General features: G+C 43.2%; 1 protein-coding gene across 1 annotated transcript; it reads left to right on the top strand.

The window, feature by feature from the left end:
- The first annotated feature begins 12,414 nt into the window (after positions 1–12,414).
- On the top strand, positions 12,415–18,605 carry gata6 (GATA binding protein 6). The gene is made up of 7 exons (XM_088311789.1): positions 12,415–12,538; positions 13,062–13,996; positions 15,357–15,529; positions 16,496–16,621; positions 16,706–16,793; positions 17,724–17,815; positions 18,020–18,605. The coding sequence occupies exons 2-7, from the start codon at positions 13,129–13,131 to the stop codon at positions 18,167–18,169; spliced, it is 1,497 nt and encodes a 498-aa protein (XP_088167915.1). The 5' UTR covers positions 12,415–12,538; positions 13,062–13,128; the 3' UTR covers positions 18,170–18,605.
- The last annotated feature ends 27 nt before the right edge of the window (positions 18,606–18,632 follow it).

Below are 18,632 nucleotides of genomic sequence, written 5' to 3' on the forward strand. Positions count from 1 at the left end.
AAACATAACGTGCCGTGTGTCAACAGGCAGATGCTGCCTTGTGGGGACAGCACTTCAGGAAGGGTGAAGAATGTCGACGCTGTGGGAAAAAAAAAGTTGGGCAATTCAATCAAGCTTTGCTCAGGTAACGACCAATCACGGCTCAGCCGAATGTGAAGGTGAGCCCCTCCCTCAACACGTGAGCAAGTAGCAAAATTGAGCAAAAAAAAAAAAAGCAACATTTTTAAGGGTGTTAATTGGGCATTAAATACGAGTAGTACATTTCATTCAATATAATGCATGAAATGTTTATAAAAGTTTCATAAGAACAACAAAGAGTGAAGTCTTACTAAAATCATGCAACAATTTTTGCATCAACTTGAACGACCAGAAAAGTCCCGCAGTGTGAAGTTGCGTTTTTGCCATCCCGTCCCATCGCAGTCAAATAAAAGGGCGCAACTCGGATGAATCATTTACAACGTGAGGGGAAGCAAATAAATCAAAAGGTGACGTGGAGTGAAAATAAAGTTCAGCGCTAAACTCCACTCATGAATTTCCACGTCAAGACAACAAAAGTCTCGTTAACACCTGATAATTAACGACAAACGCAAAAACAACAACGACGTTGAGCTCCCTCACCAAGCAAAGCTGCACCATCAGAAACCGAAAATAACTTCAATTCGTTCGGTCATTTTCATTGAGTGTGCTCGAGGAGTTGCAAGTGGCGCTGCCGCCTCCGCAAGCAGAATAAAAATGTGATGAGTGACTAGTCGATGAAGTAGTAAAGTTGACTAGATTTTAAGTGTATTTTTGTTTACCTTTGATGACAAAATGTCATTGTTTCCTATTTGATATTTGAATATTGCATAGAGCATGTCTGCAAAATGTTTACGGCCGCAGTTTGACCGCAGCATAGATAATAAAAAAAAATATTTTCCAATCTGGATAAATTGGCGGTGGCTCAACATCCAAAAAGACGTCATCAAGAGTTGTCTTTCTGAGGTTTAGAGTGATCCCCCCCCCCTCTCCCATAGCCCATCGCCCCCCCCACACATCTCAAGGCCAACAAGTCCGCCCTCACCCCCGCATGGAGAAGCTCCCGTGAGGTTCGTGTTAAGCAAACATTGTCAGCCGTGTAACAATCTCCAGCAGAGAGGTGTCTCCACGCTCATCAGGAAACCTTTCCCACCTCCAAACAACTCCGTGACTTAATCAACCCCCCCACCCCCCGTGCGTCCGTCACCCAGGTTTCTGCTCCCTATCCCGTCTCTGGAGTCGGCCTATCACGAGCCACACGTCATCCATCTCCAGAACCCAACGGACGGGTCGACCTCGGGAGATTAGTGGCGACTATCTGATGGCGGGGGTGCGCGGGCTTGTTTTCCACCCAAATGGATGCGCCTCTCTCCAAAAAGTCAGCTGTGGCGGCTTTATCTGAGGAACAGTGGCTGTGTTGCTTGGCCGCAAGGTCATCAGCCACATATCAAGTCAGCGTCTTGGATGCGCGGAGGAGGAATGAAAGCAAACATTCAGATGATTTTTCCACCGTCCGTTGGAGAGGGGAGCAACAACACGCTGCACCCAGATGCTTCTTTCCCAGGATGAGGCCTTCAACTTGCGTGCCGGGCCACACAATCGGATAGATCAAAAAATCCCTTTTACAATCCACAATTGTCTCCACTTTTTCAACGCTTCGCTCTACTTTCATGATCACACATTTGTCAAAGTCTTTTTGGGGACAAAAAAGACCAAATTCAGAAAAAATGCAATTTTACGAGCAGCAGAGTGGCTGCTAATCTATCTGATTTTTAGGAGCGCAAAAAAAAAAAAATTTACTTTAGGTGCGAAATTTCTCCTATCTGTATGCTAAATGTGACCAATCAGCGAGTGGTGCGCTCGCTTTGCCTATTAGCATCAACACTGATAAGAGAGAAAAAGTGATAAGAAAGTCAAACTTTTCTTAATAAACCAACGAGGCTTATTTAGCGTTTCTTTGTATCGCAATTAAGACACAGTAGATAGAAAAAGTCTGTACACCCTTGTCTGCCACCTTTACGTATGGTCGTACACCACCTGAAACGATGAGTAAACTTCAATCTAGTCGTAAATGTCTAAAATACTGTCTGGAGTTTCGTGCATTTCTAAATCAGGTTTTAATTATGCTAATCGAGTAGTGGTGTCATACAGGCTCGGTACAAAATTTGTTTTGGATCGGCGCCACTTTAACTGTCCTATCCTAAAACTACAGAGTGTTTTTTTTTACCAAAAAAAAAATTTTTCCAGGTTCCGGCCTTCAAAAAAAAAAGTCAAGCAGGTGGTCCGAACAGCACTCGCTCTCAGGCGGAGGGGAAAGAACGTGGAGCCGTGGGAGATTTGTGTATCATGTATTGATTTGGAGGTACAACACTTGGCTCTTTAGAAAAAAAAAAAAAAAAGATAAAGTTAGTTATTAACTCTTTTTTTTCAGGGGTCATTCTGAGCCTGTTGAGTTGCGAATGGATTGGGGAAAAAAAGAAAAAAAAAAAAAGCAAAGCAAAAAATGCTTGGGCGCTTGATGGACTCTGGAATATCGATCTTGCTCTCTCTTGCTCTCTCTGAACATTAAAAAAAAAATTTTTTTAAATCTTATATTTCCCTGTGAGCTGAGATAGGGCGGCGAACATTCCCGTGTACTCCCTCCAAGGTTGCTGGCAGCTGAGCAGTGGAGGCCAACACCTGCCAGATGAGCTCTTGTTTTCGGATACACTGTGTCCATTTTGGTACGACGGTGGAACGCGACACTTCGACCACAACCAAACGCTTCTGCGTGTGGCCTTCATCGCACGCGTGACGTTTGGACGGGAAGTGACCTCGTGCGGCGGCGTCATTAGACGTCCATCACACGCCATGACGAAAATGCAAATGAGGAGCCATTTGTGCGACGATGGCAAATTTTAATCATTTTTCAGTGCGACGGGGGACCGCACAATTCCGAAAAAGATGTTGGACGAAAATTAACCCAAAAATGGTCGCTTTCATCCCAAATGGCACATTTGCTGTCTTTTGGTTTCTGAAAAGTTTTTGTGGGTCCGATTATGTTTGACATGCCGAAACAATTTCGCTGTCAATGCTGTTTTTGTCTTTTGCATTTTTTTCCTTCTAAAGTTCGTTTTTGAAGAAGCTCAGCTTCAAATAAAACTGCCAGACTTCCTGTGCGTTTTGAGACTTTTTTGGTGTGCCTTCTCATGACACACACAGCTTTGAAATTTTTACTCCCTAAGCAAAGCTGAATATTCCAAAACCTCTCGAGGAAGTATCGATTTTTTTGGGCCAATATAAACGCATCTGTCAGTTTGTGAGCAGATTAAAACATCTCAAATTTGTGAAGAGTTCAATGAAGCAAAGGAGCAAATGCTCGGAGGCAGGAGGAAAGCGTGTCCTCAGCATGTTTGCTTAGCCGAGACTTCAAACGTGACAAAGGTTTGCACTTGTTGATTAAGTACGTCTGCACCATTGTTCCGCATACTCGCGGCGGGCGCTGTGAAACTCATCACGTCTGAATCGAGAAGAGCGACTCCCACAAGTTTTGGATTATTTGGAGAAGGTCGTCTTCAGGCGCCAGCCGTCGTCGGACTTTATTTGGGATATTTGGTGTCACATACGGGTTACGTTGACAACCCAAAATGTCTGCAATCTGCAAGCCACGCCCACTCAAAAGCAGCAACGACTCAAAGCCCATTTCTGTTTTATTATCTGGAAAGACATGAAGAAGCCCGTGGGGAACACGTTCCAGAGCTTCTGACCAACGTCTACCAAAACAAACTTTGCTATTTACAGAAGCAAAAATTAAATCAGGCAAGCATAAGAAAAGAATGAAGTTGCAATATAAAAATAAAGTTGGAATATGTAAAAAAGAAAACTCAGTTACCAAAGATAAAGTTAGAATATTATGAGAATTAAGTTGTAATATTCATGTGTCTCAAGTTTGGAATACGGTTTGTTGCTCTTTTCAGGATTTTGGTCTGTCACGCAAATAAAAAGTTGTATATTTTCCTGAAAAAAATTATTGTGAGGAAAAAAGTTTTAATCGTTAATATATTTTTTTATTATTTGAAATAGAACCTATATTCTAATATTATTCTGTTTTTAGAACGGAATCACGGCCCCGAAATTGCGATTCAAATCAAACGTAACATTGGCAGATCGGTCCGGAACCGACTCTGTACGAACGCCGCGTTTCCCATTTCCCAACTTCCTCGAATGCAGCATCCCCCCCATGCAACTCCCACTTGCACAACTTTTTCATTCTTGTCAAAAATTCAGTGTGGACGTGACAAATCTTTTGTACCAGTCACAATAAATTAGAAAAAAAAAGTTTAATGTCATACTAGGTGCTACTGATGGTTCTGATAGGTCCATTCCTGTCTGTGTGTGTTGCATTAGCCACACAAAGTCAACACACACGCATGACAGGCTGCTACGGGGAATTTTTTAAACCTGAGTCAATCTATTCTTTTCTCAGCATGGGCAAACATGGCATAAAGTGAGTGTTACGCTACACACAGCGATATATATATATATATATATATATATATATATATATATATATATATATATATATATATATATATATATATATATATATATATATATTAGGGGTCTGAAAAAAATCGATATTGCATTAAATTGTTGCAAACTCTGTCGCAATAAATGATCAATACCCTGGCGGCAAGTATCAATATTTTAAAACAACACACAAAATGGATTTACCTCGTCATCACCGTCCGTATTTAATCTGTCCTCTGGGGGCGCTAATGCCGCAAACGGTTCTAAAATTGCCGGGATTAGCGGCCGGTGAAGAATTGACAATAAAAGAGGAACTAATGCAAGAATGGTGGAAAACCCAGAAAGACAAATGAAAGATCCACCGGCGAGTTTCCACTCGAAAGTGTGGAGACACTTCGCTTGGAACACTGGATAAAGAGTATGCAATCTGCAAGAACTGCTTTGCAAAGGTAAAATATAACATCACCACTACTACTAATTACTCGCAGGTGATTAAAAAAAAAAGCAAACCAAGACAGCCGACAATCACGACTCCTTTGAAAGCAAAGTTTCCCTTTGTTGTGCTCTTACGTCTGAGCATGTTGATCAGTTCGTGTTGCTCAAGAAGAATTTGTCTTCTTGTGTCCACTGGGCGGGTTAACGGAAAGCACTTTAATGACAGTTGCTTCTGACATTTTCGGTTCAGTGCTTTACATAAAATGTCTTATTCATGTTTGTGCACTTTAATTTGTCCAGTCGTAGCTGCAGTGTTAAGACTCAGCGGCTGTGAGGTTTCTTTGTACTTTGTACACGTATTGGCATTGAATAAATGCATAATTACAAATGTTTTCATTTTTATGGGCTTTTCTTTTTCTTTTTCAGTCACATATCTCGTGTTACATCTGTGAAGAAATTTCTAATGATATATTGAATATTGTAGACGGTGTGTGTTGTATTGTGATATTATTGTTATTGTGGGCCACATTTCGTCACGGTATCAAATCGTGATTTACACGTATAGTCCCATTCCAAATTAAATATTATTTGATTTGATTTGATTTTTTTCCCCAAGTCAAGCATGGAATGGAAAGAGCACTTTTCATTGTGTGCGTGTTGCTAGACCTTCATTCCCCCATTGTAGATTGCAAATCTTATCACATCACGCACACACACGTCTTATTTGTTCCTCTGCTTGCACTTGGAACACCTGAAAAGGAAAGCGATTGACGTACGGGCCATCAAGGCCAACGTTGAGGAAAGGCGACCTTTCTTTTGCATTTGACTCATTTCAAAATGTCCAAATTGTATTTGAATGAACTTGTAGCGGAAGAAAATATGTTGAGAATAAAGTCGGAATAAAACCGTAACGTCACTTGTAAAACTAATTTTATTCTACTCGAATAAAATCGTAACGTTATGAAATTGTATTCAAATGAAAAGTGTGAGGCGGCACGGCGGCCGACTGGTTAGCACGATGGCCTCGCAGTGAGAGACGGCATCGGGCATCCTGTGTGGACTTTGCATGTTCTCCCCGTGCCTGCGTGGCTTTCCTCCGGGTACTCCGATTTCCTCCCACATTCCAAAAACATGCATGGCAGGCCGATTGAACACTCGAAATTGCCCCGAGGTATGAGTGTGAGCGTGGATGGTTGTTCGTCTCTGTGTGCCCTGCAATTGGCTGGCAACCAGTTCAGGGTGTCCCCCGCCTACTGCCCGAAGATAGCTGGGATGGGCTCCAGCACCCCCCGCGACCCTCGAGAGGAGAAGATGGATGAACGTGTGAGTAAAATACATCAAGAAAGTCCGACGATTTACGCGACAAAAAATCCAATTTTATCTAAATGAATTTGAAATATTACGAGAAAAATATTTGTCTCGCATGCGACTCTGTTTTTTAAATTCACAGACTTTGTTTTGACAACATCGCGACACAAACATCGCCACTGGCTTCGAATCGCAGACGTATTTCGATTTCTTGCCGTGCGTGCGCTCAAGAAGTTGCGCCGAAAAAAGTGAGCCGTGACGCCGACGCTTCCTCCTCCTCACGTCGTACAACACCGGCACGATTATTTCGTGATTGCACATCCGCCTCTCACGCTGACCTTGGCAGCTGCCGCAAGGTCAACCAGCTGCACACACACACACACACACACAACGACGACGACATCAGCCAAATCCACCTCAGCATACGCGTCTCCCACACACACTGTCACCCCTGCCAAAGTGTGTCCGCGTGTGTGTGTGTGCGTGTGTGTCGGTGGAGTCCAAGGCTGCTTTGTGTCAGCGTGCGGCTCGCCGGCAGTCGACTGAGGGGAAAGTCACACGGCGTCAGCGACCTTCTATTCTCAGACAAAACACAACGCAGGATGGAGACGCTGGCATGGAAACAATAACTCTCACACTCACACACACACGTTCTGTGGGGGGGGGGGGTGTGTGTGGAGCAGGCTACTCGGTGTCAGACGCCTTTGCTTCTTTTTACACTTGAAACCTCCTACAAGTGGACAACTTCATCATCCTCATACTAGAATTATATTAATCATATTACAAACGCTGGCATGAATCATTTAAGAAAAAAAAAATGCCACTATCATATCAATTTGACTTATTTACGAGTACGAGTATTACTTTTACTTTTACTTTTACTTTTACTTTTGCTTAATTACTCCTACAAATTCCGCCATTTGCTGCTTTTCCCGCTTTCCTCCCCACTGACCCTTTTCCTTCCATCCTCCAAGTCGCCATTTTTCGGCTAACGTAGACTTCTATGACCCCCAACTACTTTTTTTTTCGTTCCTCTCCAACTTATTTGTTTGCCTCCTCGTACCCAACAACTCTTTCCAATTCTCCCTTTTACTCGTATTACTTTTTGACTGGCACCGACCGCCCAATGTACTCGGACGACACGGCGGACTGGTACTCGAGTATTTCACCGAATACTCCCAATGACTTTTCGACTCTCCTGTTCTCGAGTACCTTTGCTCCGCGCCGTCAACGACGCGTTCTTCTTTGACTCAATCTCCGACTTTTGTTACTCTAGCGACTGCTTTGACGACTCAACGACTTCAAGTACTCTTCTCGTCTAATGACCGACTCCCTCACATCGTCGTTCCGACTGGCCTTTGTCGTTTTCCGCTTCCTGTACCCCGTCCGCTACTTTTAGAACGCCAAGTGCGTCGTCTTCCCCTCCTTCGACTAATTATCATAATAATAATAATTTGTAGTGTGTGTGGCACGTTGCTGCCAATGTACTCTAACTACAAATATTGCTCGAGTCATGGAAACTGCCCCTTTTCCTACCCCAACGATTCTCGTTCCTTTTACGAAAAGTTTTTTGCTTTAAGTACAGGAGCGTACTACAAGCTTGATTTCCTCCTTGAACGGACCAGTTTTGCTTATAAACTTGCAGTATTCGAGTGACTTCTGCGAGTATTTCGTCTGTGACGGGAGGTGATGTGTGGAATTGTCCACGTCCGTCTTATCTTTTTCGAATGGAGCCCTCCGCTTCAAATAGTTGATGGATGGACGCGCTTATCTGGCTGCTGCTTCTTCCCAGGCCAGACTTTTTTTTTTTTTTTTCAACCTCAGGCACTTCCGCATTTAAATAAGTTATGAAAAGTTGAATTCAGTTTGGAAAAAAAAAAATTCTTGCTTCATTGATTGTACGGCCCATTTGAATTATGTTGTGAGACAAAACAGCAGCACCGAAGAGGCGTGGAATCAGTTTGTCAGATGTTGTCAACCAGCGGGCCGCGGCCCACTACTGGTCCCCCGACCCCTTTGAAACGGGCCGCGCAGATGAAAGAAAGAAAAAAAACTTGCAGTACTTCTCGTTCATTTATTATTTGAGGCTGAAAAATATTTTATTTTGAAAAATGACCGGCTTCTCTTTTTTAGATGGGATTCGTGACGCATGTTAAGATGCTAATTGTGGCATTATGCTAATATTCAAGCCGCAAGCGAGCCAAAGGAGTAAAAAAAAAACAGACCACGTAGGAAACCTGCTCCTCACAACATGCGGCGACCCCCGAAACGCCCTCCAACCCCCTCCCTCACCCAAAGGTTGGTCGTCTGCAAAAGTCGGCAATATTTGTCAATATTCATATCATATTCCTCGGTAGAATAAAGGTTGGCGGCCACTCTTGTAATTGCCTCCCGCCCCTTTTTGAACCCGACCTAAGATTCGTGTCCACAACGGGATCTGACGTGTGTAAGTAACTTTTTAAGAAGTAATAGATTACATTTCCATTCTCACTCGTGCCTCCGTCACAACTGCATTATAACGCCGGTCCGAGTGGTGGCAGTTGAAGAGCCGAGTCATTTTTGCGTTGGCACTTGATGTGAAATGTTTGAGTAGCATCGCACGGCCCAAATCTTGACGTGACGCTTCCAAGGAACTTGTTTGCGTCTCCGCTGATACGAGCGACGCGATAATGCCGACTCATCATTAGAACAACATTAGCGTTTGGAGTTAAGCGAACGGGTCAAAACGGTCCGGTGTCACGCTGATATGACGTCACAGCAACATGTGATAGACGACACACGGCGCGACACGCACACATGTACACGCGGTAGAAAAACGGGCAGGTGAGCCAAGGCCATCAACAACATGCCAAAGGTTGCGTTTACACCTGTCCTTTAATCATCTACCCGAGTGGGAACGCCGGCCGCGGGCCTCCCGAAGGCCTCCCACAATGCTTTGCGGCGTGAAGGCCGAGAGGGCTCGGCGCGGCGCCTCACCTTGATGGACGACGTCAGGTTTGAAAACGCGGCTGCTGCTGCTGCTCATCATGCTGCTCCCATAAAACGACAGAACAAATAGTCCCCTCGGCCATGAACAGGAAATGGAAGACGCAGGTGAACAATTGCAACTGTCAACTGCTGAATTTGATTTCACCTAAATTTTGTAGCTCTGCACCAGATCCGCCAAAGAAACCCGTTTGTACATTCTTTGTACCACCATATGCATACATGCAGTATGAAGTCGAATATTAATTGGGAATTTTGGTATTCTCACTATTTTGAAATTCGTAAAATGTTTACATTTTTAATTTTAAGTATATTTCACCAATTAAAAAAAAAAAAGCTTCCAAATTAGTTGATTCGTGAAACTGATGTCGTTGGGGCAGCTCTCTTGATATGAAATTTGTACAAAGATAAAAAAAAAAAAGTGTATTGTTCTGCTGTTTTATATTGGCCTTAATTTTATTTATTATTTTTTACTTATTATATTTTAAAAAGCAATATAATTTAGTCCTAAAAAAATATTATTCAAATCAAATGTCTTTTTTTTTTTCTTCTAATTTTTGGGATAGTTTTACGTCAAATAGTTTGTTTCTTTTGCATTAGACTTTTAAAAACTGGATTTGTAACTCACAAAATAAGTTTAAAAAAACAGCAAAAATATGAATACTGATATCCACAATAATAATATGTTTAAATACGAATCTACTTTATTTTTGAATGATATTTCTTTAAAATGTTCCATTTTAAAGAGATGATTCAATATTTTGCAGCTCATTTTACTTCGGATCCATTTTGCCACGTTATGCATTCTTGAACTGATAAATGACACTTTGACTCTAAACACGACTGGGAACATTTATTCTATAAGATTATTTATTTAAAAAAAAGAACCAATATTACAACAGTCGTGACGTGTAAAACGGTTTGTTAAACGCTCGTTAATCTTTATAATGTCAAGATTACGAATATACGATCTCGCATTGAAGACGAGACAAAACACTCGCCAGCATCCATAACAAAAAGATAAAGCTGTGATAATCATAACAATCATCCTTTTTAAAGATCACACACACACGCACACCGGAGATAATGATTATCGTGTCAGTAAGCTTTCTTGAAGCGCTTCAATCATTTAGCAGGAAAAAAAGGGAATAGAAATATAAATAAAATACACGATTCTGATAAAACTGCCGCAAATCTCAGAGTGAACAGGACAGACAGACCCAGCGAAGGTTGAGCGAATAAGAACCATTTCAAATTTGGGTGTGTGTGTATATATATATATATATATATCTATATATATATATATATATATATCACATTTGAAAATATATATACATATATATATTATTGTATATGAATGTGTTCGATTGACTCGGAGACGGGGGGGGGGTCGTGAGGTTCGCCCCTTGTCACGGGCACCACGTGTCACATGGCAGCTTAAATAAAAAAAAATAAAAAAACACACCACCACCCCATTCATTAAGTCTGCTGCTGTTTTTAACGCGCACACAAAAAAACACGCACACACATACACGCGCGCGCGTCTATGTATAAATAAAGCTTGGTGCATGTTGGGTCATCATGATACCAGGTCGAGTGTGACGTCATAGAACAAACACTTGCTTGGAGTGCTTGAAAGTTGATGTTGGGCATTTCTTATCGTTTGCACTATCAACTGCGAGATTTTTGGCGAATATCTATAACTACATAAATAAAAATGTAAACATTGTTCGCACTGTCACAGTTTTTATTTCATTTTGATACATTAAAAAAAAATCAAGAAGTACAGTTGTTACTTTTAACACATAACGATTTTACTCTGTAATGAATCCATGTCTTTTGTGAATCGTTGTAGACGTTCATATCCTTTTAGGCAGCTAATAATATTCATAATTGAAGCAATATATTATAATTACGGTTTGAGTGCGTGTTGACCTCTGACATGCGAAACACTTTTTTACGTTTGAAGAATTATAATGAGCACGCCGGCTTTCGCTGGTCAGTTTATTAGGCACCCCTGCTGCGGGGATTTTGGTCCAAATATTGGGAACACCTCTCGCGATGGGATTGAATGAACTTTATTTGTGTGACTTTGCTTTGGCATTTTAGCGGGGTCGTGTTCCGAATATTCTGGACGCCATCACGCGTGAGCGTGTTAACACAATTACAAGGGGAGAATAAACAACACGCACGCGCACGCACTGCTTAATGAGTGGCTTGATTCAGTTTGACACCTCTGTGCGTGCGTGTGTGCGTGCGTGTCGTTTGATCATCTCAATGTTGATTGGTGCTTGTGCGCATGTGTGAAGCAGCCACTCACTTGCTTGTTAAATAAACGAATTAGCACTGGGGGGTGTTATTGATCGGCCTGTATGCAATCAACAAGAAAAAGACACGAGTCAGCACCTTGATCGCCGGAAAAGTTCGCATTTCATAAGAAATGGTGTAAGAAATGTGACCGATGGGGTTATGTATGCGTTTTTTGTTTTGCTTTGCATACAATCGAATTCTACTTGAAGTGATAAGCATACAGAGAAAAAAACGTGACTTGTCTCGACATATTCCACGAATGATGCGATTGCTTCTGATTGGGAGCAATAAACACATTGATTAAGGGAAGCCTTTCTGCTTTAAGGAATTGGTCCATCAACATTTCTTGACTTGTCGCCTGCGAGCGGTGGATTGAGAATAATGACAATGATAAAAAAAAAAACATGCTCATAATGATGTTGCGAGAAATAAAGAATAATATATGAAATGCTATTTTAAAAAATGGTAGGCTATATATGAAATAATGTAAAGTTAATGACAATAAGATTAAAAAAGAAAATCCGTATTTTTGAAACGCAAATCATGAGTTTTGTAAAAGATAAAGTAAATGTTGAACATAGAAAAATATAAGACAACTTTTTTCTCTTTTTAACCGCCTATATATATATATATATATATATATATATATATATATATATAACAGTGACAAATCAAACGAATTTTCATTTTCAGAGCAAATAAGCGAGTCAAAAAGTGAGACTTGAGTGTGGTTGCGTGCAGGTCCAGTATGATTGGATGACGCCGAGAAGGCGGTTACGCCCTCTTTGTCGTGACCACTCCTCGTATGGCGTCAGGCCACGCCCCTACCGAACCAGGTCCTGGCTCGCTGACTGCGTGCGGCATTTGTGCTGCTCACCGACCAGCCAAGCAAGCAGCGCGACGCTCGCTCCTCACCGAGAAACTCTGCGCGTGAGTGTGCGTGTGCGCGTGACACCTATGGCACACCACTGAGCAGGTACGTGGGCCCCCGCCGCCCCACACCCACCCCACTCCCTTATAAAAAAAAATGATCGTCGTTGTCTTATCAGCTTCTTATCAAACTTTTATCTAACTTTTTTTGGGGTGGGCGTATATGTGCGGAAGAAATAGAGTACTGCGTGGTGTGCGCGTGCGAGTTCCGTTCTCATCATGTTCTCTTCGAAATGAAATGAAAGCCGATTTAGTGGCCAAATGTGTATCTATGACCGATGTTAATATGAAATACATACGATTTACCGTATTGACGTAAAAGAGGGGTCAACGTAGAAATGGTACAATTTCAGTGCGCTTTTGGCTAGCCGATACTTTTCCTCGCGTTTGCGTTGACTTCTCAGCGAGCGACGCTCTAATAACGATTGAACTTATGAAGTCTGAAATATCAACTCGGGTATGCACAGTCGTCCGTTTGGATTAGCCGCATGTCTACAGTTGAAGAAATGAGCGAAGAGACGCGCGTGACCACAAATTCATCGTCATTTTGTCTGCCTCGCTTTTCGCAGGGCCGACGACTCCCTGGCGACTTTTCCTCCTTTTGACCCCCCAAGGGTGTATGGGAAGTGCTCCTGGATGGACCTGGGCGAAACCGGCTGGTCCATGGTCAAGCGAGAAGCATCCAGCAGCCCAGGGTCACCGGCCGAGCCGAGCTACCTGCAGCCCGGTGAAAGCCGGCGGAGCGGCGGCGCCCACACCCCGGACGAGCTGAGGACTCCCCCGGGCGACCTCGACGCGCTGCAGGGCGCCAGAACACTCCACCCTTACGCCCACTTCGGACACCACGGCAACCCGTTGCAAGGCTCCGGCGGCGAGGACGTTCCGCTCTTTACGGATCTAGACCAGGCCGGCAAGCTGGTCCTGTCCGGCGGGGCGCACAAGGCCGCCGCGGCGGGCCTCCTGGTGGACCCGTCAGACATGTATCAGAGCCTGGCGATCGCCGCGGCCCAGAGCCAGACCGGATACGAGTCCACGTCGGGAGCTTACATGCACTCCAACCCCAACTCCCCCGTGTACGTGCCCAGCTCGCGGGTGGGCTCCATGATCCCCAGCCTGTCGTACCTGCAAGCCGGCGGCTCGGCGCAGCCCGGCCACGCCGTCTCCGGCCACTCGGTGTGGTCGCAGCCGGCCCCGGAGAGCCCGTCCTACGGCGCCGGGAGCCCGCACGCCGCGTCCGGCCGCTTCCACTACCCGCCCAGTCCGCCCATGAACAACGCCGCGAGCCGGGACCTCGGCTACGGGAACACGCTGAACGTGGCCAACCGGGCCGAGCAGTACGGGCTCTCGCGGCCGCTCGCCGGCGCCTACCCGGCGGCCTACTCGCCCTACGTGGCCCCGCAGCTGTCGCAGCTGCCGTCGCCGTGGACCGGCGGGCCCTTTGACAACGGCATGTTGCACACCTTGCAGAGCCGGGCCGCGCCCTTGATTCGGGGGCCCAACGGAGGTAAACGTGGCGAGCGTCGAGACAAATCCAACTTTGCATGCAAATGGCCGCACACATTTGACACTTTCCTCCGCACTCATTCGTCCACTTTAACATCTATTTTTATTCTCGTTCAAACAAAATTGAAAGCAAAATATTCAAATGATTTACGTTTCACAGTCATACGTCATTGGTTTTGTTAAGAATTTGTAAAAACGCACTCGTTTGATGATAGCAAACTAAAAGATGAGAAACAATTTCCCATCATTCATTTCTCCATCTCATGTCAAATTCGGCCCAAAAATATTAAGTTAAGAAAAAAAAAACTTAATGACGTGTAGGACACTAATTTGTCATTTTGAGCACAAAATATTAGGACAGATATCTCCCTGTTCATTGTTAATTTTCCGTTAATGTTGAGATGAAAATGGCCATTATAAATAAAATTTTTAACAATAATGACGCTAATTTTTTCCATTTTGTGTGCGTAAATTCATAATTGAGTGTACCAAAGCTATCAATCATAAGCAAGTATTTCTCGCTATTAATTCAACAGAGTTATATTGCGGTTGACCTGAAAATGTACAATTTAAGCAAAAATACATTTTATTTAGTGTGCGTAAAACATAATTACGTTAATGATGACCTGGAAATTTTCAACTCGAATTTATTGTATCTGATATAATCGGACATGGATATATTTTTTTATGCTTCAAAACACACGTCTAATAAACACTTTAAATAATCTTTCATGATTTAGTCAGGTGTCAACAGTCGATCTAAAAGGTTTGATTTTGCGATAACTTCTTTTGACCATTAACTGACCGAAATAATGTAAACAATCCCCACTCATAACTATTTAAAACGTTTGTGTTAGAGTTAACTAAAAGGACAAGTTACAGCCAATAATATATGGCATAAATTCTGCCACTTTGTGTGTTAAAACGAAGCAATTGTGGGGGGAAAAGAAATCCTTTTTTCCTAGGCTAAAAAAAGTGCAATTAAATCCAAAAGTGTATATTCCATAACCAAACACTGATTCTGGCATTTTTTGTGAACAAATAAATGCTAAACGTCCATTATTGTTCCAAGCTTGAATAGTGGAACCAATTTTCACCCATAACCAAAAGAAGACGAAATACACGCGAGCAAATGGCCAATCACCAAATTGACCGTGAGACAATTAAATTGAAATAAAATTCTATCCCTTGACGTGCGTAATGGAAATCACATTGTGTGTTTCAATTGTCAATATTTTTGTGCGTAAAAACAAGCTTGTCTAATTGTGCCAAGCATGAACAATAATAAATAAGCATCGTTAACATGGCAAAAAAAAAAAAGATATGACATTTTTTGTATATTGTGTGTGTGTGTGCTGCAGTTTCGGATCTCCTGGACGACATGTCCGAGAGCCGGGAGTGCGTCAACTGCGGCTCCATCTCCACGCCGCTTTGGAGGCGCGACGGTACCGGACACTTCCTGTGCAACGCCTGCGGCCTCTACAGCAAGATGAACGGCCTCAGCAGGCCGCTCATCAAGCCGCAGAAGCGCACCGTAAGTTCCCGTACATTGTTTGAGACGCACTCACAGGCCACTTCATTAGGTACACCCCGCAAAATCCTTAAGAAGCCTCGGCAACGATGCTGTGGGGAGGGGGGGGGGCATCGAACAACATCACACTGAGTTCTGTTCCTTATATTTTTATTCTGTCCGCCAATACAAATTCAAATAATAAACTCGTTATTAATTGAAGATGCCGTAAGAAATTTACGTGCACGTGTCTCAGATTGTAAAACACAAGCAACAACAAACGTTTTGGGATTAAAATTGAAAAGTAACGGAATGAGTGCAGCTAAATTTGGAATCATTACGTAGTTTTTTTTTTGGGACCGAAAAATTGTTGTAATTTGTTTTGATAAAATTAATTAAGGTTCTTGAAAGTATCCAAGTGCTGTTTTTTATGTGCGTTTAAGGGAAACGCTTTTTGGGTCTCATTTACCACCCATTGTCCTCTTAGAACCAACCATTAGTCGATGTCAATCGAATCACGTGATGACCACCGATGACGATCGCAATTTAAAGAAGTTTTTTTTCTTTGCATTTTTCACTTTTCCATATTTGTTACTGTCAAGAAACTGTTGCGTCTGACTTGTTAGAAATTGCAAACCTATCAGACGGAAACATGTGCAACAAATGATGTAACATAATTTTTCAATTTCTCGCGAAGGGGAAAAAACAGCCTTGTAATTTAATAAGTCAAATCAAAGCGACTTATTGAATTATTTTTATTTTTGCCATTCTGGTGCCATTACGCACGACTTTTACGCAGCGAGAAAAGTCACATTTTGATTTAATCGAACATTTAGTATTGCCTGGAAACTGCCGTGTCCGTCAAGACGCGTGATTAAATTAACGAGGGGGGGGGGTCGTGCACTTTGGAAGCACGTGACATGCAGTAGTTCAATCAGCGTTCCAAGTGCTTCGATGCGAATGAATGAACCCCCCCCCCCTTCGTTGCAGTCGACGTCCCGCAGGATCGGCCTGTCTTGCGCCAACTGTCAGACGAGCACCACGACGCTGTGGCGCAGGAACGCCGAAGGGGAGCCGGTGTGCAACGCCTGTGGTCTCTACACTAAATTACACGGGGTCAGTCCACTTCTGGACCACTCAACACTCATCGTCATCATTCTCATTTTTCAGAGAAAGCTAACCATGTTTTTATGCGCTCAGGTACCTCGACCACTGGCCATGAAGAAAGAAGGCATCCAGACTAGAAAAAGAAAACCTAAAACACTGAATAAAACCAAAGGGGGCTCAGGTGAGCGAGATTCGTGTTTTTTTGTTTTTTTTAAGTTTTTTTGTTTTATTTTTGTCACGCCCACCTTAACAAATGCAACATGGAAGTAATGCTCACTTTGGAGTGATTGAAAGACTCCATTGTAAAATATATATATATATAAATTGTGTGTGTGTAACATTTTACCATTTTTCCCTGATTGAAGTATAGACTTTATTTTTTTATATATTTTATTTTTCTAAGGACTTTATTCCCAAAATATAATAACTCAATATGGCTCCAAATGTTTTTTCTCTCTCTCACAATAGACCGTTGTTCCATATTAAGTTTATTACATCATCACTGTAAAACAAAAAAAAAAAGGCATGGGGGGGATGAACTTCAAGAAACTTCAATAACATTTTAAATTGAGCAATGCGACTAAATATTTGAAGTGTTGCTGTTTTGAAAATTTGCTTTCTTGCATTTCCCAACAAAGAAATAAGAGTTGACAAATCTTCATAGGCTGCGTCCTCCAAAAGCCAAATTGGAAGGCGACATGATAATAACATCCGGTGCGCATCGACCGCATGCTGCTGCCCAAATTTCCGCGGCCTTCGAATCTCGCCTTCAAATCTCACCTTGCAGACGAGCCCTTAGCGAAGGCTGTTTGGCAACGCCGTTTCGTAGCCTACATTGTTCCGCTCTTCTTCTACATTTCAACATATTTTGTCGAGAGTGGCTCGGCCTGCCCAGATTGGCCACGGTTCATGCGCTCGACGATGTACGGAGGAGCCTTCAGACCATCTTGCCTCGAGCACGCCGCCTATCAAATTGGCAATATTAAAGGTTAAGGTCCTTGTTTTAGACTTTTTGTGCGCTTCATGAAGTGGCCAGTGAATGAATTTGCCAGCATTGAAAGAAAACACATCGAAAAAAAAAAGTCACTTGATGTCATGTTCTGATTTCTAGGAAGTAGCAACTCTGTCGCCATGACGCCCACGTCCACATCGTCATCCAATTCTGAAGACTGCTCAAAAAACAGCTCTCCTTCCACGCAAGTGGTACGTATTTAAATGCACGTCGAGAATGAGCACCTCATTTTTATTTTCAAGTTGACCCCGGCCGTGCGCGTTCCTCATTTTTATTTTCAAGTTGACCCCGGCCGTGCGCGTTCCAAAACACAAACAAAATCAACACGAAAGGCAACGCGAATCACATTCCGAGTCGCTCTGAGTTGTTGTTTCATGCTCAACTCGCTTTGGCAGGTCAGCTCGTCCGTGCTGCCCACCTCGGGGGAGGGTTCTGTGCTCAAGTACCCCGGCCCGGACGGTCTGTACGGCGCCGTGGGTCTGGCGCAGACCACCGACGTGGGCTCAGTGAGGGGAGAGCCCTGGTGCCCCATGGCTCTGGCTTGACACAGAGGAGCCCCCGGATCCTCCCGTGGAAATATTCGGGCCACGTTTGATTCTTGGCTCTCGTAGCCCGCATGACAAAGAAGGACCACCCGACAGAAGATTCCCAGCAAGCGCCAAATCGCTGGATTTTGGTTTTGGGAGCCAGATGGCGCGGCGTCGGATACTTTTGCGGACCTTGGCGCCGGTCCCTCCAAGAACCTCCACGAGTGTGACGGTTCCTCAAAGAGACACCTCCTCAGTGGACACAATGGATTTCCTCTCCCAGAATTTGGATACTCAAAGACATGCTTTTTTTTTTTTATTTTTTTTTTTGGTTTTGTTTTGGGTTTTTTTCACAACTGGAATCACCACGCCTCAAGAATCAAAAGAAAAGAATATTTATAAATCTCCCATTGTTGAGAAGATGATTGTAATAAAGTTATGGATGTAGAATAGACGCCCAAATCTTTTCAATGTCTTCTTT

The sequence above is a fragment of the Idiotropiscis lumnitzeri genome, chromosome 12, assembly GCF_059441095.1.
Source record: "Idiotropiscis lumnitzeri isolate Australia: NSW breed Sydney's pygmy pipehorse chromosome 12, RoL_Ilum_1.0, whole genome shotgun sequence".
Classification (NCBI taxonomy): Eukaryota; Metazoa; Chordata; class Actinopteri; order Syngnathiformes; family Syngnathidae; genus Idiotropiscis; species Idiotropiscis lumnitzeri.

Bases quoted from the DNA above. Each gene is read 5' to 3' on its own strand.
- gata6 (XM_088311789.1), top strand. From the start codon at position 13,129: ATGGACCTGGGCGAAACCGGCTGGTCCATGGTCAAGCGAGAAGCATCC. The intron at 16,794-17,723 runs GTGAGCGAGATT...TCTGATTTCTAG, and splicing joins TAAAACCAAAGGGGGCTCAG to GAAGTAGCAACTCTGTCGCC. The intron at 17,816-18,019 runs GTACGTATTTAA...TCGCTTTGGCAG, and splicing joins GCTCTCCTTCCACGCAAGTG to GTCAGCTCGTCCGTGCTGCC.